This window comes from Erithacus rubecula (assembly GCF_903797595.1).
Source record: "Erithacus rubecula genome assembly, chromosome: 8".
NCBI lineage: Eukaryota > Metazoa > Chordata > Aves > Passeriformes > Muscicapidae > Erithacus > Erithacus rubecula.
This window is the reverse complement of record NC_136659.1, coordinates 16,698,831-16,724,924: the sequence shown is the minus strand read 5'-3', so window position 1 is coordinate 16,724,924 and position 26,094 is coordinate 16,698,831. Positions and strand designations below refer to the sequence as shown.

General features: G+C 37.1%; 2 protein-coding genes across 3 annotated transcripts in view; one reads left to right on the top strand and one right to left on the bottom strand.

The window, feature by feature from the left end:
• SCRN3 (secernin 3) overlaps window positions 1-26,094 on the top strand; it is a 29,469-nt gene that overhangs the window by 2,144 nt on the left and 1,231 nt on the right. Inside the window, exons 2-7 of the mRNA XM_079310379.1 lie at window positions 20,069-20,257; window positions 20,355-20,536; window positions 21,296-21,495; window positions 22,152-22,364; window positions 24,745-24,907; window positions 25,265-25,445. Coding sequence (XP_079166505.1) covers window positions 20,090-20,257; window positions 20,355-20,536; window positions 21,296-21,495; window positions 22,152-22,364; window positions 24,745-24,907; window positions 25,265-25,445 — 1,107 coding nt within the window. The 5' untranslated portion in view covers window positions 20,069-20,089. The remainder of the gene's footprint in view (window positions 1-20,068; window positions 20,258-20,354; window positions 20,537-21,295; window positions 21,496-22,151; window positions 22,365-24,744; window positions 24,908-25,264; window positions 25,446-26,094) is intronic.
• CIRSR (corepressor of RBPJ and splicing regulator) lies at window positions 238-20,024 on the bottom strand. Of its 2 annotated transcripts, XM_079310376.1 has the most exons (10): window positions 19,836-20,024; window positions 19,206-19,300; window positions 18,595-18,668; window positions 17,365-17,378; window positions 17,219-17,274; window positions 16,833-16,881; window positions 16,489-16,606; window positions 4,940-5,046; window positions 3,425-3,510; window positions 238-1,751 (listed from the first exon to the last, which is right to left on the bottom strand). In XM_079310376.1, exons 1-10 carry the CDS (start codon window positions 19,905-19,907, stop codon window positions 1,028-1,030), a joined length of 1,395 nt encoding a protein of 464 aa, XP_079166502.1. In that variant the 5' UTR covers window positions 19,908-20,024; the 3' UTR covers window positions 238-1,027. The 2 variants fall into 2 exon arrangements, with proteins under 2 accessions (XP_079166502.1, XP_079166503.1); XM_079310377.1 differs by lacking the exon at window positions 17,365-17,378 and having other exon boundaries at window positions 19,836-19,995.

The following is a 26,094-nucleotide window of genomic DNA, read 5'->3' as shown; positions in this document are numbered from 1 at the left end:
AGTGGAAGTGCACTGGTAATAAAAGATAGTCCCATTTGTCCTGTGAGTGAGGAAGGTAAGAAAGTTGCTGGAATACTGAGCACAGTGACTCTGTTTCACGTGTCCACTGATGAAAGTGCTTCCATCTGCCATCCTGAAAGAGCAGAGAAGCCTTTCCTTACCAATAAAAACCTTGAAGTGTTGCCTTGTGCATTTGTACTGACTCAGAAGTCTGAAGAAGACGGCAATTATTACTGGTTTTAAAGAATAAGGTGTTTTATTATGGAAGTTCACCTTCACACCAATGTATGAAAAAATGACTGACAATCACTAACAACACAAAAACGTTCAATGAAAACAAAAGGATGACTATTTACACTAACTTACTACCACAAACAATGAAATATCTGAAACAGTTGAGGCAGTAAATATTCCTTTCATGTCTTGAGAGATTATTGAACAATAACTTGACATTGTACTGACATATACCAACAGGGGTTCAAGATGTTTAGATAGCCCTGACCAAGCTGTACACTGCAGGAGGGCAAAAAATGTTGGCTATACACTTATGTGAACTATGTCTCTCTGTTGTTTTAACTCATGAAATTGATCTCTTACAGGGAACTTTAGGAAAAATGTTTCAGTATGAAAAAAACAAAACCTACAAGACAATGCTTTGATATCTAAAGCCACGATCTTATCCAGAACTATCTCAAATGCTTTCTCTGCTCCCCCTCGCAGAAAATCATGGATGAAACCAAGAGTATCACATACTTCTTTTAAATATTTTAAAATCCTAAAATCAGATCTGTGAATTACTGCATGTATACAAGAGGTATTTGCCAATAAGCATATTTAGACAGTAAAAAAATACCTTAATGTTTATACCCAATTTACAAATATTCCAACACAATAGAATTGATGCTGTTGGCTTCATGTAGGGAATTCTAGTTAAAGAGGTTGGAAAATGAGCAGTATGTAATTGAGCCCTTGTTAAAAGGTATTCATCAAAACCCAGAGAAATTCTTGTTTGCACCTGTCCCCTATATTACCTATTTTTTTTCCTCTCTCTGCTTCTGCTTCTACTGCGTCTGCTCCTTTCTCTGTGTTCCACTTTACTGCACTTTTCCCCATAGCCTTCCCTACATCTTTCCTTCTTTCTATGTACATCTGTGCTGGGGCTTCTGGTTTCGTTTTTCCTGTGCCGCTCTTCACCAGGGCTTTGACTTGGACTTCTTCTTATGTGCCTTTGCCTGGAACTGCTGTGATTTGAGCACGGGCTTCTCCTGCTCCCTTCATTCATGTTTTGGCTTCTACTATCCTTCTCCTTTCGTTCAGTGTCTCTCGTGTTGGTGCCATGGTATCTGCTTGTGGACTTTCTTTCCCCCTCACAGGAGTTCCATTTGTTGTTCTCTGCAGAACTGTCTCGCTTTAAAAGCTTGTACTTCTCCCTATCTTTGTCCTTGTTACCGTGACTACTGGAGAGATCTTCATAAAGTTTTTCCTTCCTCGTTTTTGCCTTTCCTTCTGAATCGCTGCTGCTAGCCTCTGAAAACCTGTCTTTTTTTCTTTTCTTAGAATCCATCTTCTTTTGTGCTGCTTTATCTCTGCTGTCAGTCTCGCTATCACTGCTGCTTACTGAAGTCTCACTGGAGGATGAGGAAGAGGATCTCATCTTATGTTTCTTGTGTTTACTTTTGCTTTTTTTCTTTTGCTGCTTTTTCTTCTTTCTATCTTTCTTTTTCTTTTTCTTCTCTAGACGATCCAGCTTCCTTTTATTTTCAAAATAACAATCAGAATGTTAAGATATAATAGATTACAAAGTCATTGTCTTTTAAAATCCACTACCTCTCATGACCTACACAGTAAATACATTTATTTTCATTTAAAAAATTGAGTTATATTCCTTTTTCAGCAAAGGTTCATTTTAAAACTTATAAGATGGCATTACCTGTAGTATGTAATCCACAGCTGCTCTCTCAAAAGAGGAGCAATATGATTTTTTAATTCTTTAATTTTCAAAAAGATAAGAGATGTCAATTTGGGCCTTGTAACTAGGAATAAATACATTCAGTAATGCTTTTTTCCCCCTTGTCAGGCTGCTCTGGAGATTTTAGAAAACCATTGCTGCTTTTGTTTGTGCATTTTCAAAAGGTATTTTGAAAATGAAAAAAAATGAATTAGTATTCACTTTTTATTAATGATGAAAATTGAAACTAAAATATACATCTTTGAGTTCTTTAGGCAAATAAAACAGGTATTTCCAGTAACATCTTTTTTCACAACTAAAACTTTGCATTTCCTATCTGTAAATATATAATATTCACCATGCACATGCATTCACTGCTATTCAACTACTTTAAGGTAGTTTTTATTTTGCTTTCTGTATTTATGCTTAAAAAATCAGTGAGTGAATAGTGAAACTGCTTCCAGTGTATTAAAAAATCCCTTCAGACTAATAAAGCCTAAAGGGCCCAAATATTTACTAAACTTCAACTCCTAAAATATAAAGGATTATAAAAATTTCAGTGTGTTGGGCCAGCAGAAGTTCAAACAAAAATAACAATTTAAACTACTCTAACTACATACACATTCCTTACTTAAAAGGAACATAAAACATATAAACTATTTTCAGAGAATTATTTATTACATGTGTGAATACACATGTTATTCACATATGTAATAAATAATTCCACCTACCCAGGTACCTGTTTAGCCATTTACCTTCCTCTCCTCCTCCCACTCCCCACATATGTGACATCTTCTATCCTAAAAGCTTGTTTTATCAGCATGCCTCTATGGGATCTACCAGCCAGTAGTTACTATTTTTGATTTTAAACAGTTTGAGGTTATTTCAGGATAACATTGCAAATTAAGAGAGAAAAAATTGTAAGACACCTGGCACTCAACATCAGTTGGATAAAAGCAGAGGATGGGAACCTCATTAACTCAGACCCACAGAGAGCAGTGAGCTGCAAACCCTGACACAAGCACGGGGTGCAGCTGGGCCAACTTTGGGGTACAGGGTTAGGTTCAGTTCAGCCACAGGGAGAAGATAAACTTTGTCAAGTTGTAAACCAGTGAATAAGAACATCGAATTTTTCATCACAGAAGTGGATACTGTAAACAATGGAGTGCAGAATAATATTTTAAAATAGCAGCAGAGCATTTCTAGTGAGCCAATTAGTATTACAGTATCAGTATATTTCAGTATATTTAAACTGGAAATGAGCCCTAGTCAAAGGATTCAAAACCAGATTAAAATAAAACAAGTACTTTAAAAATCATGCTACATAATGCCATTTGTGATCAAATGTATGTTAAATTAAGCTGATTTTCTTCTGTACTGATGGTGCTAAATGGCACCAAAGAGTTACAGTGGCAATCATGGCTGTAATCAGAACTACTGGTGATACATATTCCCTCCACTAGGTACCAGACATACCTTAGAAGTTTCTGTTTTTGTTTGGTTGACAGTGATTTTAAAAATTCAACTTCTGGATCATCATCTCCTTCACTTGTAACAAACTCCTAGAAAATTGCAGTAAGACATTAGGTTCTTATAGATAAAAATAATATCTTGATTCAGATTTTCTGTTTTAAAAGTGGTGCCTCTATACACCTTATTTTTGCACAGACACAAATATATTTGTATTACTAAGACAGCCTAAGACACTGGTTAGAACAGAAAACCCACTACCCAGTGAAAAACCCCGACATTCTTTCTCAGAGCTGAGTAGGTGTTATAATGTGGGGGTTACACAACAGGAGTTATTACTAACATATGAAAAAATCACTGCTAGGGAAAGAAACATTTCTGAAATAGTTAATACAAATGAGGCAATTTTGAAGCCCACGATTCCCCAGGATAAGTCACTCCATTGTTATCACGCCTGGATGAATAGGTAAGACGCTAGTCCTGCTCAAACTCAGAGTAATTTAAGCAAATTACTTTTCTGTCTCGGTTTAGTCATTAGGAAAATGGGTAACACATCTACTTCACTGTTGTGTTATTAGTCTTTAAATGTGCACAAAGTCTTCTAGCAATGCAAAATACTGTAATCATATAATCTACGTACAGTAACGCAATCAGCAAAGCAAAACTACTTTGAAGACCCTGAATTCCTCAAATTATGTGCATCTGGTACAGCACAGTTCTCCAGTGATGTTTTTAATTTTAGCCACACTCAGAAGACGAAAGAAGAAATAAAGATTAAAAAGCTCTTACAAAGAAACCCCAGCACACCTAACATAAAGCAAACATACTGATATCAACATGATTCATTTAACAGTGCACATATGCTACATTTTTGGGGTACATTGCTCTTTTAAAGGCAAAGTCACATCCATCTGTGGAGACACAATGAACTCTAGATTTACTGAAGATTTCAATACCAGCTTGTAGTCATCCCTTCTTTACTAGTGGTTTGACTATCCTGCCATATGAACAAAGGTTACTTCAAGGAGTGTATATTAATCTTTTATTTTACACTTTTATTAAAGCACCTCAATTAGTAATATACTTCGAGAAGGCAATTGAACCATTCTCACTCCCAGAAATAATAACTGGAACAATAGTGAATCAAGTAAAAAAAACCTCTTCAGATATAACATTCCTGGCAGTAATTATTTGTGCATACTGCCTCCAACTTCATCCAAAGGGTTAGCACTGCATCACAAATATGCAGGAGAAGTTAACCACCCCTTTATGAAAAATTCAATTTCTAGTCACCCAGAAGAGGAATTTAATTTATTATATGTGGTTTTAAAAGAAGTAATTTATGATTCACCATTCTGTACGAAAAAAAAGCTGGAAAACGAAGTTTTTTGACATTTTTCTACTGGTATGGCTATTCAGCTTTCCTATGGATATGCATATTTGAAAACATTAAGTAACAATTCACAAGCAATCACATTTAGATTTGCAGACATTTTCAGCTTACTGGTAAAGAGATATTACCTGTGATGGATCATTTGCGGTCAAGTTTCTCCCCAGTACATTTTGTTTCAGTGCAAACCCACTGTTTCTCATCTCCGCTATTAGCTCCGAGGGGTGCATTGATGGCCCTGTTCACAAAAATCACAGTTTGAATGTATCATTTATATCTCTCTACCTTTTTTGGACTCCACAGTAGGAATTCAGTTGAAGCTTTGTTAAGTAAAATCACACCTAAATCAACTCAATAATCTTCTGCTGAGCAAATAATCAGATATGATTTTCTAAAACAGCAGTCTGAAGATTCAGAATGGAAAATAATTGCATTTTTCTTTAAGTACAAGGGGATTCTCTTATGTAACTTTGTCATGTTGAAAACAATATATTAGATAAGTCTAGTAATATATTTTTATTATAGTAAAAAGGCACAGGAGATCTAAATACAACATTAAATAAGACTCAGATGCCTCCTTTCCTTTAAAACAATGAGAAAACGCACCTCTAATATGTCACTAATAACTCATTTTTCATAAAGACCCAAATCTTTGAACTTCAGTGTAAAAAGTAACATTAGAAAAACACATATGGAATATAAAACACATGAAAAATATCTATGTCCTTGCTTATTCTAGGGATTGTCAAATATATGTAGCTTCTGGACTGTTATCTTCTCAGAGACTTCTGGTTTTATTAGGTTAAAAAACATGCTATATTTTTCATTAGAGTAAGTGGTGGCATTAGGCACATGATTTCTTTCTTTGCAAGAATCTAACAAGGAGTAAAATACAGGATGTATTATGTATCATTCAGACTTAATTTACAAACCTTGTAACTCTCTTATGCTTTAATTGAATCCCAGTTATCATCACAATGTCCTGTACCTGTCTGATTAGCTACTTTTTCTTCACCCTAAATATTCACTGTCTTGTGAGGTCACTTTCAGTAGATTTCCTTCCCAGTTCTTTCCCTAACTCTACCATCAGTGAACTGTGCAAGGTAAATCTAAATTAAAGAGAATGTAAAACAGGGCATGGAGCACACATCTACTATTACTTCAGTAAACTACTGTAAATGATAAGATTAATTAGCCTTATGAAAAGTGATCACTGATCCTGAAAAACCACTGATACTGCTCTGTGGTTTAAGACTTTCTTATTTAGAAAGACTGACAAAACTTATATATTCTTAACACAGACAAGTATGGAAAAATAAAGTGAGATTTTTGCTCTAGAAAATATATATAAAGTAATATAGCACTTTCTCAAAAAAAGTAACTTTTTTCTCAGTTTTCCTGTAAAATATATTACCTTGTAGAAACAAACAGGGCTACATGCAAAGCAGGAAGAAATACAACAAAACTTTGGAAATGGTTTAAGGAGCCCTTGCATTAATGACTTTCTTTTCACAAGTTCCTTATTTTGCTGGGCAAAAGAAATTTCAAATGAGATACCTTTTCATGAGGAAAGGTGAGGGAAACAGTAATTTAGGTTCAGCCTAGCTTGTGAGGAGATGAAAGAAGCTTTATTAAGTATGTTATTTTTACTATAACTAAAGGTTTTAGAAAACACTAGGAAACAAGATTCAGAAAATAAACCAACCCCATAAACAGAAGTAGAGTCAAAACACAATCCTATTTCACAACCCTTCTGTGCAGACCCCTGCCAGGCATGACATGGGCAGCAGTTCAGAGTGGTTCATTATAGAAGACACTTCCTTGCAGTATGGCATCTTTACAGTTTGAAAAACATTAACATTTTTGAGAGGATGAAACAGATGAAGCTGCTAACAGTTTGTTTTTTTTTTTCAACAATGATGCCACTGAACTTCTCAGAAGTTCTGCTGCCCAATGACAGCAAGACACCTGTAGGGACACAGTAGGGAGAAAACAATCTCTTATCTGGGAAGTCTAAAGAGACTGTTTTCTACCTGGTTACAAGTCCAGGCTGATAAGTTCAATTAAGACATCATATTTGACAATGGCTGCACAGCTTAACTGCAAACCTCTTTACTATCTACTTTCTGCAATAGAATAAGAAACAAGAAAATATTTATTCCCATAATTAAACTCCTTTGCTTGGAATCAAAGGAATCAAATGCTTGGTGACTTCTCCCATCCATACCTCAACAGACTGCTTTTGATTATTATTTTAATGATGTTGATAAGCAGATCTGATTTTCTTTGAAATATCAGTGGCAGGTTGAAGTCTCTCAGGATACCTGGGCACAGCTATTTTACATGACAGCATTGAGGCATGTAACATATTTCCTTTTGAGATGCTTTTTCACAGAGTCCTAAAAGATACCTAAATCTGTGAGTAAACAATCATATTCTCATTTCTACACTATAAAATTTAATAGGGGATTTCTCCTGGCTAATGTAAATAAAAGAGACAAAACCTGTAAAAGAAACCCTAAAAACTGAACCTCACTTAACAGAGATTTGAAAAGGCAACTTCTCAAAAGTGTCCTTGGCTTCCCTATTAAACAGTTAAAGCTTAAACCTTGATGCCTCCAGGTTGCCTGGTAGCCCAAAGTGGTAAATCTTTTCAGCCTGCCTTTAGCTTATGACCACACTTGTGTCTTCAGCCTCCAAGAGTGCCAGAGAAAGCAGTACTAGGGATACCTGGCAGCCCTATGCTCCAGCTGAGTCATTAACTGTAAACCAGATGGTAATGCTGAGCTGGGAGGCTCTCAGTTGGCTAAAATCTTTGGCTATGATGATAGCTTATTATTTTGAACAGTACCCATCAACTTGCAAAGAGTCACTCCTACATCAGGCACAAAAATCCCTTATGTGCTAGGAAAATAAATCTCCTCATATAGGCATTCCTTAGACTTGTCAGACAGCCTGTGAAAAAGCTACCTCTGTGACCTCATGCAGATGAAAACATCTAGAGATATCATACCATGAGCTGGCAGAACTTTAGATACAGGAATACTATAAAAATAGCTGATTGCTACAATTTCTGACAACTAGTCTCTCAGCATTCTTTCATCAGCAAACTAAAATTAAGTTCAAAGTTACAATGTTTCATCATCTGTTTCTTATTCTTCATGAAACAAGTCAAATACAGTACCTTGCTATTTTTAATATGCCTGTCATGGTCATTTTCTGAGATTTGCATTTTGATAGGAAAAAAATAAAATAAGAAAAAAAATCTTTAAAATTTTCCCAGATACCATTTGGCTAAAACAAAACCATTTATATGCTTTAGAACTAATTCATAGTCTTGGAAAAACTTTTTGTCATATAGTGTAATTAACTGGCTGTAAATATGACATTTATTTCTATGCATTAAGACAACTGACAAATTCTTATATTTTCTATAGTTATAGGTACTTAAAATTATGCTAAGGGCTTGCACAAAACAGTCTCTATAGTTAAAGACTCACCAATGGATTTTTAAAGGGTTTTTTTTTTGGATATGGTAATTCTCAAGAAACAGTGTTATCATGCAAAGAGGTTACAGTTTCTTCCTGCTTCTTACTTCCCACAGAAGTTCTTTCTGCACTAATTCTCTCTGGTATCTTCTGTTTAAAACACTACTAAAGGATACAATTTAGATAGCTCAGTTGACTCAAAGACTCGGGGCACAAAATCTAGAAACTCAAAACATGCAATGAAGTGTGAAAAGAAGAATTTGAATCTTCACAAAGCATTACCCAAGTACAACTTTAGCTTGACAGCTCTTGGAACATCTTTATAATAATTGTACAATTAAATAAACAGAAGAGATGCAAGTAGTTTTTTTTTTTTTTCCAGACATATATGAGCATCAATTACACTGGATTGCAGAAGAACATCATATTAGGATTTGTAGAACACATTGTAAATTTGCTTTTTTAGAACAAAGAGCACTCCAATTTCTCATCACACAACTGAGATAAATTTAACGGAATCTGTTCTGCTTCTATTAAGCCATCAGGAGGGGAATACAGTTCTGGATTTCAATTACTTAAGTGCCTGCCTTACAGCAAGCTCTCCCACCCCTTATTACTACCCCATGCCTGTCCCAGAAACCAGAGAAACCTATAGCTGCAATTAATTTTCTATTCTGTCTGTACTTCTCTTGATGCTACAAATGCAGGGTGCATGTGACACTGCTGTTTTCAGAATGCTTTCTCTAGGAGGCATGGGCACCCTTAGAAGAGCAGTAACAGCTGTAACACCATCTATCAGGCCTCCATTACAACATGTAAAGCACAGTTTTCTAATTATTTAAAGCACATTTTTATAATTATTCAATGTGAGGGAATAGTATGCTAAAACAACTTATTATAACAACTGTGATTAAAAGCCACTTTTTCTGCAATAGTTTCAGTGGCAGTGAGGACAGACATGTTATGCTTGCCAGTATAACCAAAGATTGCAGTTTTACTTCCACCTATCCATGATGCACAGTCTTGACAGTATTTGCACAATTTACTGATAGAAGCTTTCACTACTGTCACCAGTGCAGATAAACAAACTGAATTATTCTTTACAATCAATCAAGTTTTAAATGGATTTTTATTGTGGAATATAAATGGAAAGCAAAGACATAAGAAACAATAACACTGTACACATTACTGCCACCTTTAGCAGGGGAAATGACAGTAACCAGTTGTACTTACAGTTACAGTTATAGAACTATATGATATTTAAGATTGTGTGTATGTTTCGTTTTGTATTTTATGTATTGTTATGAAATTAAACAGAGCACACTATATAAAAGTTACTGGAAAAATGTAGAAAATACCGGGAAAAGTAGATTCTTCATGGTGTCATTTTAATTGCAACTATTTACCATTATTTTAAATACTGCTCATTTTGCATATCATCAAAATAAAGTATTTAGAATATGGCTTTTAAAACAGGCTTTTCTCCCTTCCTGAAAATGTGTTCTGGCATGGGATAGCTTGTAGTTTACAAATGTGATCATTTTAATCTAACAACATCACAATCATCACACCATCCCACTTCTCCTGACCTGGTAAGAGAGGTCATTTACATGAAAATGTAAACATAGCAAACTTGTGTATCTGCTATCAATTTGCCAGTATATGTCACAGTCAGTAAACTCCACGCTACCATGCTTAAAACTTAATTTATGAATCAAGGACAAGATACTCTCAAGGCTTCTCTTTTATTGCTACATAATTTTTTTTGTTAACAAAGTAGGCCTAAAGCATGTTATAGTCCTTTCTTATAGGCAGCTTGGATCACATGAGGTCATAACTCCTCCAAACTGAAATTCATTTGGTTTTCTACACAACACTGGTACTAAGGCCATGCTTTGCTGTGAAAAGTCAATAAATACCTACAGAGGACAAAAGTACCTCTTGTGAATTAACTAGGTTTTACAAAACATTCTGCTGGTGGGTTTCAGTCTAGCACACAACCATGTGAAGGATAACTATACTCTGAATGCAGAATGCTGCCTTTTCTGGGTGGTACCAAGGACAAAACATATGATTCAACATTTTTCAGGTCTTGCATAAAAAGAGAAATTAACTATAAAATTAGAATAGACAGTTGTGTCAATACATCCATATGTTTTCTCGTCCTGTCCACTGAGTTTTCTATGGCTTTTGTTAATATGTCTTAAAAGGAAATTGAGCAAGAATGGAAAGAAATTACAGTCCGAGCTTAATCACACTCCATAGTCTGTGAACTTTTACTGAGGTTGTGACAGAGATGAGAGTAGGCACTTATTTTATCTAAAGGACAAAGAACTATTATCAAAATTATGTGATCATGACACACAGTAAATTTATGCTGCCTCCAATAATTCAGAATCAATCATCTTTTACAGATAACTTTTTCATCTATTTCAGAGATGAGTGCATTCAGACCATATTTACACTTCAAAGCAACTGCTGCAGTTGGCATTGAGAGAAATCAATGACTAAAACCTCTGGCTTTTAATTAGCTCTTCTTCAGAGGCCCTGCAGTTTAACTGTATTTAACACTTCAGCAAAGAATTTCGGTGTAATTTGCCATGCTTTTGTGATATGGTATTTCAGAGAAACCTGAGTTTCCTTTTTACTTTTTTGGAGTAGTAAAAGCTATTTAACATTTTCAAACTGCTCCTGGAATCCGTATTTATTGCTTAAATGCTAAGCACAAAATTTCTAATAGAATCTGTATTTTATATATTCACAACAAATACCAAGGCTTCTGAAACATAAATGGAGGATTATTCTAAAATGTGACAGTTCTTAAACTATGTGAAGATTTAGTTAAGGTTCCTACTGTTCACAATCAAAGGTCTCAGCTGCAGATCATAAAGGAAGGTTTCACGCACTGTACATTTCTACAGATGACCATTTATACAAATATTCACAGTTAACATATTCAAATACCTTCTCTTGGTTATTACAAATTCAGGAGAACTTTTTTGTTTAATTCCTTCATTCCCAATACAATGCAGACTTTTCTCTGTTGGGAAAAAAGGTAGTGTATTTGTCACTGGGAAACTGCAGTGAGATACAGACATAATGTAACATAAACATAGATTTCCTTTTTTGCTGTCTCCATGTGACAGGTAATTTCAATGATTACACTGGGAAGGTATTTCACCTAAAAGCTTAAGATCAGTGGAACACACTAAGTCACAGACAGATGGAAACAACACCCACAGTTAGTTTAGGGGCACTCAGGAGATGAAAAGAGAGGGTGCAAACCCCAGAACTGGGCAATGAGCTTTAGAAGGCTGCACCTGCACAGCCATACTTAGAGTGGCTTGATCTTGGTAGACCACAAAACACTAGATACACATACACATTGCTCCATTAGACTTTTACCTTTATTTGCCTGAATTGTCCACAGTACTTCTTCCTTTCATAACTTTTTAGTAACCCCTCCACTCATCTGCCCAAACCATTATTGAATAGGATAGATTGTTTGTCAGAAAGAAGGAAAAGAAAAAAAATATCCAGCTTGTCCTAATTTTACCTGACCAAGGATGCCGCAGGCAATTTTGAAGTGAAATAACAATATTGTTTCAAAACAGTTGGCACAGAACATCTAATGATCTCTGTTCCAATCAAGTCAATGGCTTTTCAGGATTCACAAAAAAAACTCACAAAGCCCAAGAGATGCTGCTGGTTAATGATAAAAAGGATTGTAAAACAGGCAAACATTAGGATGCTAGTGAGCTGGGTTTTTTGCTGGTGTGCATTCTGTATTTTCTACACGCATATACACAGAGTGGCACAAAAAGTCAGAAGCACAAATGATATTTTCATCTTGTGTGAACTTTGAAAGTTAGGATTTTATCAGTTAAACACTCTGTAAATCAGTTTAGCCCAAAGAAGTATTTTGATTGCCTAATTTACCTTTGTAAAGAAGAAGTAAATCTTCTAAGTTGGTCTCCGTAAGCCTCACAGCTGGAACATTCTAACACTGCTTTGCAGTTTCTAGTGATCAAAGTAAGTTACTTTATATCTAAAACTAAGAATTTCATAATAGAAATAATGCAACACCAGGGGGTGCAGTTATCATGCAATAATTACACTCCTGGGAGATTACAGACAAGGCTGTACCCCAGGGGTGTGATTATCCCATGATAACCACATCCACTGAAATTGCCTTATTGCAAAAATAATCTCTGTTCACTGGTGAGATATTATTCAATAGGTGCTTTTTTAATGGTAAGATTATTATTTTTTTTGTATGAATTGCAGCTAGATTAGTAAAATGGTCCCAGAAGCAAAATAACCAAGCCACCATGCCCAAGTTAAGGTATTGATTGTAACTATTTTTGTTTGCTGGAGCACTGCAATGTATGTTAGATCTTGAAAGACAGCAGAAGACAGTTCTGTGCCACAGACACCCTTTGCCCTGCAGCAGTTTCACTGGAGGAAACTGAAGGCTGTGATTGTCTCTACACACAAGATATTCAACACCAAATTCAACATGGCAATTGACAACCAGTTTTATGTGTCAAGAGGAACATTACAATGTAGTCTTCACATCACATTAAAAGACAGCTATTCTTCTACTGGAATGACAGAATCACAGCTTATAAAATGTATGGGAAAGAAAAAGCATATATTGGACATGATGTGGGGGGAAAAAAATCTCAGTTAATAATTCCTCTTTTTCCTTATGGAGAAACAGAGCAGGAACTTTAGGTAAGTCAACTAAATCAGCACACAGACCAGAGCCTTCAACACTGTGCTGATGCACAATGTGCTCTAGCAAGGGAGAGTACTTGCAATATTTGAAGAATTCTAACCTAAATTTAGCTAGGATAACTACCACACATTGCCTAAAAAAATGATTCCATTAATTTGCATGAAAAGGATGTAAGATCGACTTCTATTAGGATGGAAAGATTATAAATCAGAAGAAATAAAGCACTACCAAATAAGTAACTTCAAAGCAATAGAGCTCTTACCAAAGAATATAAAAACATTCTAAAGATTTGCTCTTTGAAAAAAAAGTTTAGTTATTTAGTACTTATATTTGGTCCTTCTAATACAATTAATTTCATAAACTAATTGGAATCTCTGTACATTGACTACTGTACTAAAATTTTACTCTTGTTTCACCTTTCTTCCTCATTATATCTCTATTTCTCAGCTGTACCCTTTCATTTATGAGACAATATTTATATTTAAATTTCCTGAAACATCAACTAGAAAGAAGGTTTCAACTTTTTAAAATATGGCCATACTTCCTAACCTTTGAATGTACAATATGCTCTAATAATTTAGCCACACTTTTTCAACTCTTTGAGAGTTCATTGCAAACATATTTTTATACACTAAGTTATTAAAAAGCCCAGTCAAATAAATTTAGAACACATTCCAGGCCTCCTGTATACCACCAGTAATCATGGCCTATCCTTGAAATCCCTATTCATTGCCCTGTTCAGAGATATATGTTTTAAACCCTACATTTCAAAAACAAACAAACACCTTCAGAAAAATTGAAGAAACTTTACCTGGCCTTAGAAGCTAAGTAGCTTTGTACTTTTTTCCCCTGGCACTAATAACCACAGTAAATTAAAACTGTGGACTATTTACATGTTTTTTACCAGCTTTCTAAGCACGAGGAGACACTTGTGACATGTGGAAGAGGGGGTGCTTGGGAAGCAATTTGTGTACAATTCAACCTGTTTCAAGTGCAAGGGACTTTTTTAAGCCTAATAATCAGTTCACAAAAACACAGAACAGTTTCATAAAGAGATGATCTCATAAAAAGTCTCCGTCCCTGCCAAAGTAGTATTTTCTAGAGTTCTAAAGCCAGTTTAAAGAACAGTGTGGCAATGGACATTTTTGCAGTACTATAAAGCAATACAAAATAATAAGGAATTTAGTCTAGAAAGCAGCTTAGGAGTGCATGCAATTACTGATAAAGAGAAGCAGGAAGAAACAGAGCTTGAAGAGATGAATTGCAGAGTAACAGAAGAAGGTTCTTGGAGGTGGAAACAGATGCAGCAGAGCTAACTGTGGATCTGCAGCACGATAACAACTGGGCTGAACTCTCAGCAATGCAATTGCTCCCATCCCAGCCAACACAAAAAAACCCCATATACTTTATTTAAAATATGTGGCATGTGCTTTAACATACCATGTGGATGAATTATGAGTCTGTGTTGTCACTTAACTGTAGTGCTTCATTTACACACATTTCCAGAAGTCATCAGAGGAATGTAACTTAACTTGTTATTAAATCAGATTAAGTTTTAGAAAAGTTGATGAAAGGTTTGTATTCCTGAGGCTAGAAAAAGCAGACAACCTTTCATATGATGTTGTAATTAATATTACCACTTTCTCCAATCCTTGTATTTGCTATTGAATCAAGAACTTTAAGCTTTACCTACAGTGTTTTTACATAGTTTTCCTGGAAGAAAGAGAAAGTAGCAGTATCATTACAGCTGACTATTCAAATTCAAGAACAGTGTCTTACAAATTATATATACAAATCCTGATCTGTCACCCACCCCTACTCCCTAAAAATCCTTTCTCAGCCTACAAGAGTCTAAGCTCAGCATAGCACACTGTCTTCTAAGTTTCAGAGTTGAAAATGAGAGGGCACTGGCACAGTCTGAGAACATCTGAGTACTTTTACATCATTTTCCTTCATGCAAAATTCATCATATATGCTAAGTGCTCACTTCAGGCTTAGAAAGATGGTGTGAAAAGCCATCTGGGGGACATCTCTTCAAGTGGGAAACACCCACAGCAGTCAAATGTTGCCTACACCTATATAGATAGTTCAGTAAGGTTTGAAACAAGCAGTTATTCTTCTACTGACACTTCAGAGTGTCTGCATTGCACTGTAATGAATAATAAGGAATGCATATTCAGGTTTGTGCAAGCATGTACAAATATCTTATGCTTTCTCAATTAAACACCCCTAAAATTTACCTACATCATTTGAACTGAGATGTGGACAGTGAGTTCTGCAGCACAAAAGTATCTCTGATAGGCAAGAGCTTCACAATATAATTCTGCCACCAACAAATGCACTAAGCACAATTTTTTCCTAAGATAAGAATTATGCAAGAAAGTGATTAATTTTATAACCAACTGAACACATAGGTTGAGCAAGTCAATGAGTAATACAATAGTACAATCATCAGACAATGCCTAAAAAGACAGGAGAATGAGAGCCACCATTTCCTTTAACACAACTCTTTCAGGCTTCATCCCAAAGAAACTGTCACCTATGTGACCTAATTCTGAAAACAAGATTGTTGGTAGGCTAAATACATAGCAAAACTAGCTGTTACATAAAATAGATAATCTGAAGAAGACGGGAGAAAATCAGAAATCATCAAGTGTGCAAGTGTAATGGTATCCCTGCAAAATCCAAGACACAACACAGGACTTTTAAGCACAGTACAGCAAGGCTGAAGATTCATCCACGCTGCCTGATGTTTCTTTAACAAGACCCAATTTTAAGAAACTTAAAAGCATTACAACTTGGGTTAACTCACAGAAAAAAAGTACTGTAGAAAAAAAAAACACCTCAATTTGAATGTTTATACCCACTTCTTTAAACATAATATAGTACTAAGTGCTGTGTGACTTCGAGTAATAGGAGAGCTAATAGAAGAAAAAATTGTAGTTCAAGAAGCAAAAAGAAGTCAGATGAAAGGAAACCAGACATTTGAAAATCTAGGTTTCAATTGTTTGTCCACTTACACAATTACATATTTTAAAAAAGCCCAGAAACCTCTCCTTTTTACCAAATTATTAACAAAGATATAATGATATATTCCATTTTATCCAAGCAGTTTGATTAAATTTGAACTGGTACAGTCTTTGACAAACCACTTATTTCCTTGGTGACACAAATTTTCTCATTCTGATCTGAAGTCTCTTTACAGCCTCTCAGTTTTAGGCACAGATAGGACCAAAGCAGTATGGAAATATATTTTAAATGAGTTACTAATTAGAAAATTAGGTCCCTGCAATTTGAAATAATTACCTCAAAATTGTGGATCCTACATTTGGAATGAACTGTTTTCCAGATTTCATCAACTCTCTGAAATATGATAAACTTTCTAAAATTAAACATGATGAGCTCCACCCATACATCTAACCAGAACCTTCAAAAACCATTCACTGCTTACCTGAACCATCACTGGAGACTGAGCTTGCATTGATTCCAGAAAGGCCAAACAAGGGACATTCTCTATCAGTGTTTATGTGACCCCACTTGTGGCATTTAATACACCTCACATTCCGCACCTAAAGGCAACAGAGCAAGTGACACAGCTTAGGCACAGCTTAGGCACAGCTTAGGCACAGCTTAGGCTGAACATTTTACAGAAATGGCTGCAGCATTAGGCATGAGAGAAGCTTTTAAACCCACTGAAAGAGATGGTAAAATTAAGAGTCCATGTGAATGTTCTGCAGCTGGACAACGTTTGAAATACACCCCAGATAACCACAGAGTGAAATTTCTGTAACTTGCCTGGATACCAAATGGCTGATCCCTGATATTCATGTCATCCTTAGCATATCTGTGACACAAACACAAAAGAAAAGAAATACTCAATTCACTGCTACTTTTTAAAAGACATCATATACAAAGCTACCTTTGTTGATAAGTGTGCACACATTTCAGAGATATAATTCCTGCAAACACTGTTTCAAAAGCGTTTTTAAATATGGATGTAAAAATCAAAACAAAAATAAAGCTGAGCAAGGAAAGAGTTCCAGGTTAACAGGTCTTACTAATAAAATGTCAGGACAGGATGTGACAAGATGACACAAGGGACCTGCCCAAAAATATAAAAGGGGAAAAGGAGGAAAAAAGGGACAAAAAGAAAAGCTTATGAAGAAAGCCAGGTATCTTACTTTTCTCGAGGAGCAACTTTTTGCCATTCAAATTTGTATTCAGTCTCTCCTTCTTGCTATAAAACAGAAAACATGGTAAGTTTGAAGTTTTTCAGAATACATAAGTAAGCAAAAAGAAAATGTAAAGAAATAACATAATTAAATACCTCTTTTGTTTCCTCTTTGAATTTTCAGAAAGCATGCAAAAAAAAGAAATGGAGCATTAATTATATATGTAAAATGCAGATGGTACTCCCCCCCAAGCTAAAGACAAAATATTTCATGGTTTACACCAATCAATAGTGGAAATACTCAGAAAGAGCTTTCTTTAAATAGAGTGCACTTACAAATAATAAACCTCTAGTATATAGCTATAAATCCAGAATCACCTTTTGAAACTATGTTGATTTGTTACATGAGCAAAAACTTGAAACATTTTTTGCAAGAGTAGCAACAGTACTAAAAGATATTAAAACAAAGAAGTTTAGCAATAATTGCTACTTTGAAATTGCATTTCCTCTAAGTTTTAGAAGCTCTAATAATAATCTCTTAAGTTAAATTGCAAAACTTGGTCCACATGAATGAATCCATCCAAGCATTTCCAAGTGTTTTCATGCAAATGGGGAAGATGCATTTTAAAGGGGAACATGTTTTTTCTTAGAGGGAATATATTTTCTTAGTTCTTCACTTATATTCAGAACTGCTAAAACTAAGTTATTTATGTGATTAAGTAATTAAATGATAAGACTGTCCATCAGGTATTTAGAAACTTCCATTTATGACCCTTCTAAACAGTCACAGACTCACCATACACAGGTCAGGCAGCACTTCTGGCTACTGAATTTCAGCATTTATTATTTTTATAATGTCTGATAATTTCTTGCTCTGGTATTTCCTATGTTTGACATGCATCAAATTGAATTATGGGCCTAACTTTTAAACAAGAGCAACCTGCTATTTCTGTAGAAGAGAGCAGGCCAAAATACAGGTTTGTGTTGTCTGAGTCGTTGCCTTGGTAAAGTCTGGTCCTCCTCATCCAATGGCTTTTCAATTGGCTAAAGAAACACCCTTTGGCTGAGGACAGAACTTATGTCATTTCCTGGAAAGATATTTTATCTGGTTTTCCCCTTCACATTGAAGTTTTGCTTAGAAAAACCCCAACCATTTTCTTTGAAAGAAATCAGTTTTGTGGGATTAAAATTACTACAAAAATATATGTATATGTATATCCATATCTATATCTGCATATTCCCACAGAAAGAATTTAAAACTATCAAATCTCCTATCACTACCTCACTATGACCATGTTATTTAAAAATAAAATACATTGGCCTTATTTCTTCAGAAGGTTTTTAGCTATCCAGTACTATCTACCCACAATTAAGAAATTGCAATACCTTTCTTTGCTCCAGGTGGGGCCTCGTACATGAAATTAAGACCATTCTTCACACGCTCGTCACCCATAAGCAATCTAAATAAAAAGGGCAGTTTGGGGTGTTACACACAAAACAGCCACGTTGGGAACACCCACAAAAAGAAAAACAACTCAACGTGAAATTGTTGTGATAACTATCATTTTTTTATTAGTTAAGGTGTGTAACAAAATCTGAGTATCCAAAATCCTGAGACACCAGTCAATGCTTTTGCATGACCCACTCTGTACCAAAAATCACACATTTCAACTGAAAAACAGTATGTCCAGAGTGATGAAAAACAGATTTCTGTGTGATACAAATGTATTACTACACAGTATTATTATATTATAATAATATATTATTATACAAGGCTACCGACTGTTCTGTGAAACGTAGCATATTTTGAAATTAATTAAAAGACAGGCACAAACCACTTTAAAGAAGTTCTTGTGACTTCTTCTGCTTAATCAGACATCACTTAATGAATCACTGCCCGCTCCTACTACTGCAGTCCATGGGTGACAGTGCTTCAAATTACTGACAGCAATATGACAGGAGGAAGCAGTGTGCAACCTTAAGTGTGCAACTCTCACCTATTATCATAGGATTCCTGTTCTTTCAGATACTGTTGCATTAATTCTTCTTGTTTCTTCTTATCATATGAGATTTTCTGTTCTGCCATCCATACCTAGGTAAAATAATGAAGCTTCTACTTAAATACAGAAACTATTGCAGAACATATTAATGTATAAATAACTAGCTCAGTTGAAAATGCTTAATGAGGGATGGTCACCATTCTAATTGCATAAAAAACACAATTTTCATCCAGTATTTTAACAAATGAACTTCCTGCAGCAGTCATTTTGAGAAATTTCAAGTTTCGACAATATTTACACACTGAAAAGGCAAGAAAAAATTTGTTAGCTCAAAATGAAAAGCAGCTCAGCAAATATTCTGTGTGTGTCACTGTATTCCCTGCAGTGACCCTTGCTCGGCCAAGTCCCGGCGGTGTTCAGTGCCTATTTGCCCTGAGAATCAGGTGTTGAGAAGCCTGAGCCAGGAAAACGCGACAGTCATACACATCCGGGAAGAAGGAAACCCAAGGTTTCATGTATTTCTTAACTATTTTCCCTCCATTCTCTTAGCCCCAGCGGAGCACTGCTCGGGCCGCTGCGGTGCCGGAACCCAACCCGCGTCCCCCGGCACCCCCAGGCCCCTCTCACCTTTTTGATGTTGGACTTGGAGGCGGGGTGAAAATCCTTCTTGCACATGAAGTTGGCGAACGACTTCCCCATGGCGGCGGCGGCGGCGCGGGGTCCCGTCACGGACAGGGACGGGCCCAGGCTCGGGCACGGAGCGGCTCCCGGCGCCTCGGCCTCCCTTCCGGGTCGGCGGGCGGGCCTTCCGCCGGCCCCGCCCCGCCCTGCCCGGTGCGCTCCGCCGCTGTCCGCCCGCCCCTCAGCCCCCGGCCCTCAGCATGTCCCCCCGGCCGCCGCCCCTCTCCTGCGACACCTTCGTGGCGCTGCCGCCCGCCGCGCCCGGGGGCCGCGTGGTGTTCGGCAAGAACTCGGACCGGCCGGCGGACGAGGTGCAGGAGGTGGTGCACTTGCCGGCCGCGGCGCACCCGCGCGGCGCCGCGCTGGAGGTGAGGGCGCGGGGCCGGAGCCGTCAGCCCCGTGTGCGGGCTGGGCCCGTGCGGCCGGCTCGGGCGGGTGACGCCGTGTGCCTCTGCCCTCTTGCAGTGCACCTACATCAGCATCGAGCAGGTGGAGAGGACGCACGCCGTGGTGCTGAGCCGGCCCGCCTGGCTCTGGGGCGCCGAGATGGGCGCCAACGAGCACGGCGTGTGCATCGGCAACGAGGCGGTGTGGGGCAGGGAAGAGATCCGCGACCGGGAGGCTCTCCTCGGCATGGACCTCGTAAGGTGTGCACAGGGAGCGTCCTGGTTTTCTGTTCTCTTTTTGATAAATGAGACCGGATTTGGAACCTACGTGGAAACACGTCATATGGGGAAATAGTACTTTCACTTTCAGAAGACACTTCTTCCACCGCTCTAGCCACGGTTAAAAATAAGTATTTCTTGGCACAAGCACTAGATTTCCGCCAGGAGCCCATGAGAAGCATCAGGCACTAGATCAGAATTTGTCAAAGAAATTAGCAAATGTATTTCTTTTTATAAAATTTGTACTAAACTGAAACAAGACTTGTTCAAGAGGACAGGTGGACTTCAGGTACTACTGTTTTGGCCTTTTCCTAGGGTCTGTACTCCTCTTCCCTCATCTTTCACACACATATTTTAACGTTTCAGGCGCAGCTGCCTATTTCCACGTAAATAACAAGTTCATGTTCCTACCCTATAAGTGCCAATGTAACTTTCATTAACCTAGAGCAGTCAGTCAATTTTTGGTAGTTTTCCCCCAATCCAATACCTGCACAGGACTTGTAAAGATTTTGTAGGCTCTCTCTCTGTCTTTCTGTATTTTTGTTTGATGTTTTTCCTCATATCAAGTTCATAGAGGACCCACTTCAAAGAAGCCCTTTACCTGACTTGTGTTTCCCTTACCAGATCATACAACTGGCAGCTGCATGTAGAAATATCATTCCAGATCAGTCTGAATACTCAGGCTGAATAGTTCTATGTGGAGTTCATGGTTTCAAAAATAACATTTTCCTTTTGTTTTAGGCTTGGACTTGAGAGAGCAGACACAGCTGAAAAGGCTCTTAGTGTCATAGTTGATTTGCTGGAAAAATATGGGCAGGGAGGAAACTGTATGGAGAGCAACATGGCATTTACATACCACAACAGTTTTCTGATAGCTGACAGAAAGGAAGCATGGGTGCTGGAGACATCAGGAAAATACTGGGCAGCAGAAAAAGTAGAAGGTATGGATGATGCTCTTTGTTCTAAACATTTCAGGTGCAATGACCACTTGGAGTTCCCCAGTTTTCACTGACCATTTCATTAAGGCATCAGACTAACCTCAAGCTACATATATGTGTGCCTGTAAACTACATCCTGGGGCATGAGTGAGGAGTAGAGAGGAGTCTGTCTGAGGAGCTGAGTGACAGGGGCCTTTTCAAAGCCAGAGATAAGCACTTGGAGAACTGAGGAAGCAAGAAAGTCAGCATGAGAATGACAGCAGTGTGTGTGGTCTTAAGGATGGCAGCAGTCCATGAGAATTTCATTTGGGGACAGGATTGATGTACTGGGCCCTGAAGTGGCTGATTCTTCCAGTGGACTTAGGAGGACAAGCTCAATCTTTGCATTCAGAAAAAGAATGGAGAGTTGGGAATAATCAGGACAGAACCTGAAATACAATGTTAGCAATAGAAGTGAATGAGTCAGAAATGAGTGGCAGTGAAAATTCAATCAGAAACACACCTAGCTGAGGAGAGAGGGCCAAAAATAAACCACCACACTCACTGATCTTGTAGGAAACTCTCCAGGACTAGCTTGCTTTACTAAGCTAAATGTAAACAAAATACCAAGAAAAATCATTCAATGTATTAAGACAATTCTTTCCACAATTTACAAACAGGAGGTGTACGAAATATTTCCAACCAGCTCTCTATCACAACCAAGATTGACAGAGAACACCCAGAATTGAAGGAATATGCCAAAAGCAATGGCTGGTGGGATGGGAAAAAGGAATTTGATTTTGCTGCCACATATTCTTATGTTAATACTGCCACAATGACCACATCTGGAGGCCGATATTGTGAAGGCCATAAACTTCTGAACAAGCACAAAGGTATCCTTTAAATTTTTTTTTTCAAGGTATGCAAAGTATTTAGTGAGCTACATTAATTAAAATCATAAATTGTTATACATCTGATGTAGGCAATCATTCACATGACTTGGTGAACCAGAACTTACTAGAATAACTTTTTGCCTTAAAGAGAAGTACTGAACTTGTAAGTTTCAATTCATTTTTTGCTAATTTATTGAGGAGGAAAAACTAAAACAAGTGTCAAATATTAAACACACAGAGCTACAATAACAACCCTGAGAGGTCACATTATGACCATACCACCAAATGCCCTGTAAGACCTGTTCTAAAACATTTGGATAGGCTGTATATTATTACTGTACTGCTAAGGAAGAAAACTGGAGGCTAAAACAGATTCCCAGCAGTTTGCAGCCACAAACAACCTTATGAACAGCTTCAGTCAGGTACCATTTATATAAGGCAACAGCATGGCATTCAGATGCATATATTGCATTTATTTTTGACAATTTTTAAATCTTTGTAGTTTTACTGTAATGGCTACGCTAAACTCATGCAGTCTACTAAAACACACCAAGAGCAGAACAAAATAATTTTCTGTACTCTAATCAGTCACTAACTCATACACTTATTTTTCAGAACCTATTACTTTTCTTCTAACTGCATCCATCTAGCAGGGTTTTTCAGTAGCTGTATTCACATGCTCATTTGAAGTAACTAATTTGAAGTGAGATTACATTGCCCCTTTGTTTCTTTTATTTATTTGGCTGAACTCTGCCAAACCAGGTTTAGCATTTAGTTAATGCATCAGAGTGAATTACTTTTGGTATCTTGCTCTAGTGATCATGTAAATCCTGCATTCATTTTGGGAATTGCAGGTTCTGAATACTGAAGCATTTTCATAATACCTGTATTTATTTGCATTATAACCAGGCTGAGATTGTATCTGTGTTTTCATTGTAAATCCCCATTTTCAGGCATTTACCTGAGCCATTTTTAAAATCCCACTAGGTGTTCAGGTTATCAGCCTCATATGGTTTACTTTGTTTAGATTTATTTTAAATAGGTGCCCTAACTAAAAGCTATTTGGTTTACAGTGTCAGTAAAATCATTGGTTTCTTCATCTATCCTTCCCTGCTTTTTCACTCAGGGGTACTATAGTGGAAAATATGCAGTACCTTCTTCCCTGCTGGACAGGTTGCCAAGTTGTAGCTGACAAAATGACTATTGCTTCTTTTAATTTCTTTGATTCATCTAACTTGCTGATTTCTTTAATTCTCTGACCTTCCCAGGCAACTGTAAGAATACTTCAGTTGGGTTTTCTTGCTGAAATGTAGTGCTGCATGCCTGTCTACAGGCAACCTGGGACATGGATGAAAAAATAATATTGGAGACATGTGACTTAGCAGCAGAGTAACTTTTTAAAGAGGAAACAGCAAGGCAGTTAAAAAATTAAGTTTTATGCAGTTAGAACTCAGTAAGGGAAACAGTAAAATATTAAAGTGGTAGATGATACCTTCCAATAAAAGTAAAGTGAGTGAACTAATGTTTTGTTTTTCTGCCATAAACATACCCTCTACTGGTACACCAAAGGTGAAAAGAAAACCATTCTGCAAGAGGTGCCTGTTAGAATATTGGATATTGGTTTGGTGATACCATGCCAGTATCTGAGCTTCAGCATACACCATACAGCAACAGGCATATGTGGAAAGTTTTGTTGCTCCTGAGCAGGAGTTATTTTCATAGATACTTGGCACTAAACCTCACACAGGTTGCTGATAAAGACTTTTCTACAAATGGATGTCCTACTGTAGCTTCTGAGCATAGATGTAATGGCACTCCAGTTCATCCTTGAAAAGGATGAAAATAAAAACAACACCCATCGAGCCTCCCCCCTCCAAAACAAGTGACAGTCTTGGTGTTTCATTTTCAAAGTTTTACACAAAATCCATGGCTGTTATTATTTTTATAATTTCAAAGCAATGTTGTGGTCTTAACTCTGTTCAAATAGCAACAGTATTATGATGATTTATCAAAACTTCCAGAGTGCTCAAAGTTCAGCATTTAATCCAAGTTATTAATTTTCATCTGAAAAGTTACTTTGTGAATGACCATTTGCTAGCCCTGTGAAATTTACCTTTCTGGGAAATAGCATCTGTCTTTCTACTCCCTCTTTTTTAAGGCATGCTCTTATCACCTATTTGAAATAAATACTTTGGGGAAAGCAATACCAGTGTGTTCCATATTAAGGTTTGCCATTAGGATGTTTTTTTCCCTGCCAACACAGACAAACTAAAACTGGCATTGCCTATTAAAGGTAAAAGCAGCTAGTTACAGGGAACATGTCATTCAGTTGGTATTATATTAGCTCTGTGGCTAAATAATGGTATTGTATCTTGAATAGGATCTATCACTTCTGAAATAATGATGGAAATTCTTCGTGACAAAGAGAGTGGCATTAACATGGAAGGTGGATTTATGACAACTGGCAGCATGGTGTCTGTACTGCCTCAGCAGCCTAATCTGCCCTGTATTCATTTCTTTACTGGAACTCCAGATCCTGCCAGGTGATGTAGCAGCAACTAAATTGGATAAAAAAATTGTAAATATCTAAATGAAAAAGTGTTGCAGTTTCCTAATAATATTCCTTTTTGCTTTGGATTGATTTTCTTTTTCCCCCTGAAAAAGCACAATCAAAATGTAGGAGGAAAATAAATGTACATTATGTATATTAATGGTATCTACCAACCCACTTTACAGAACACTGCTGTGACAATGACTTTAACATCAGTTAATGCTTTTTGTAATACTACTTTCTTAAAAGAAGCGAGTAGAAGAATGGGAAAAAATATAGCAATTTACTGACTCAACAATTTTAACAAAACAGTGTCAGTAAAGGATCTCTGTTCTATTTTGTTTTCTAGATCTGTATTCAAGCCTTTCATTTTTGTGCCCGATATTACTCAGTTATTAAAAACTACATCCCCTACATTTGGTCATGATGATCCAGTTAAGAAAAAACCACGTTTTCAGAGTAAGCCAGATCGAAGACATGAGCTCTATAAAAAACATCAAAGTGCTGCTGTAGTTATGGAAACTATCAAGGTACGTTGATTAAATTGGATTTCAATGCAAGCAGGTGGTTTATATAAGGTCCTTGCTCACATTTTGTTAATGTGATACCAGTTAATGCCCTTTGATGGATTGCAAAGAACAGTGCAGTGATGCCCAGTGTGTTGGCATGTGGCAGGCATCTGTTTCTAACACTGAAATTGTAACCAGCCCCGTGCTGTGCTGGCAGGCTGAGCCCCAGGTGAAGATCTTGCTCACCTTGCAGAGCAGCCCCCCACAGGCTCCCACACCAGTCAGATAATGGGGAAATGCTCAAGCAGCCACAGACAAATACACAACTCCTGCCAAGAACTCTTACAGCTATTCAGACCCCTGGTCTCAGGTAGAAAGGAGAGTTTTTGCCTTTGATCATTGCTTGGTATGGACAGGAAAGGAAACAAGAAGACAAAGATAGCTGAACACAGAGTGAAGCAGGAAGGCAGCTGCTTACTTCTAGCAGTAAAAGCTTTCCTAGTTACAGCAAGTAACATAAATAGATGTTACATACATCTTCTTAAAAGTAAGTCATATGCCCACTTAAGTTTTGGTAACTAATATCTAAAAAAGCTTTAATATTCTTCAGTCTATCAGATAAGGGAGATGAAGTGAGTGCTAGATATTAGGAGAGATTTTTAAAACCTGT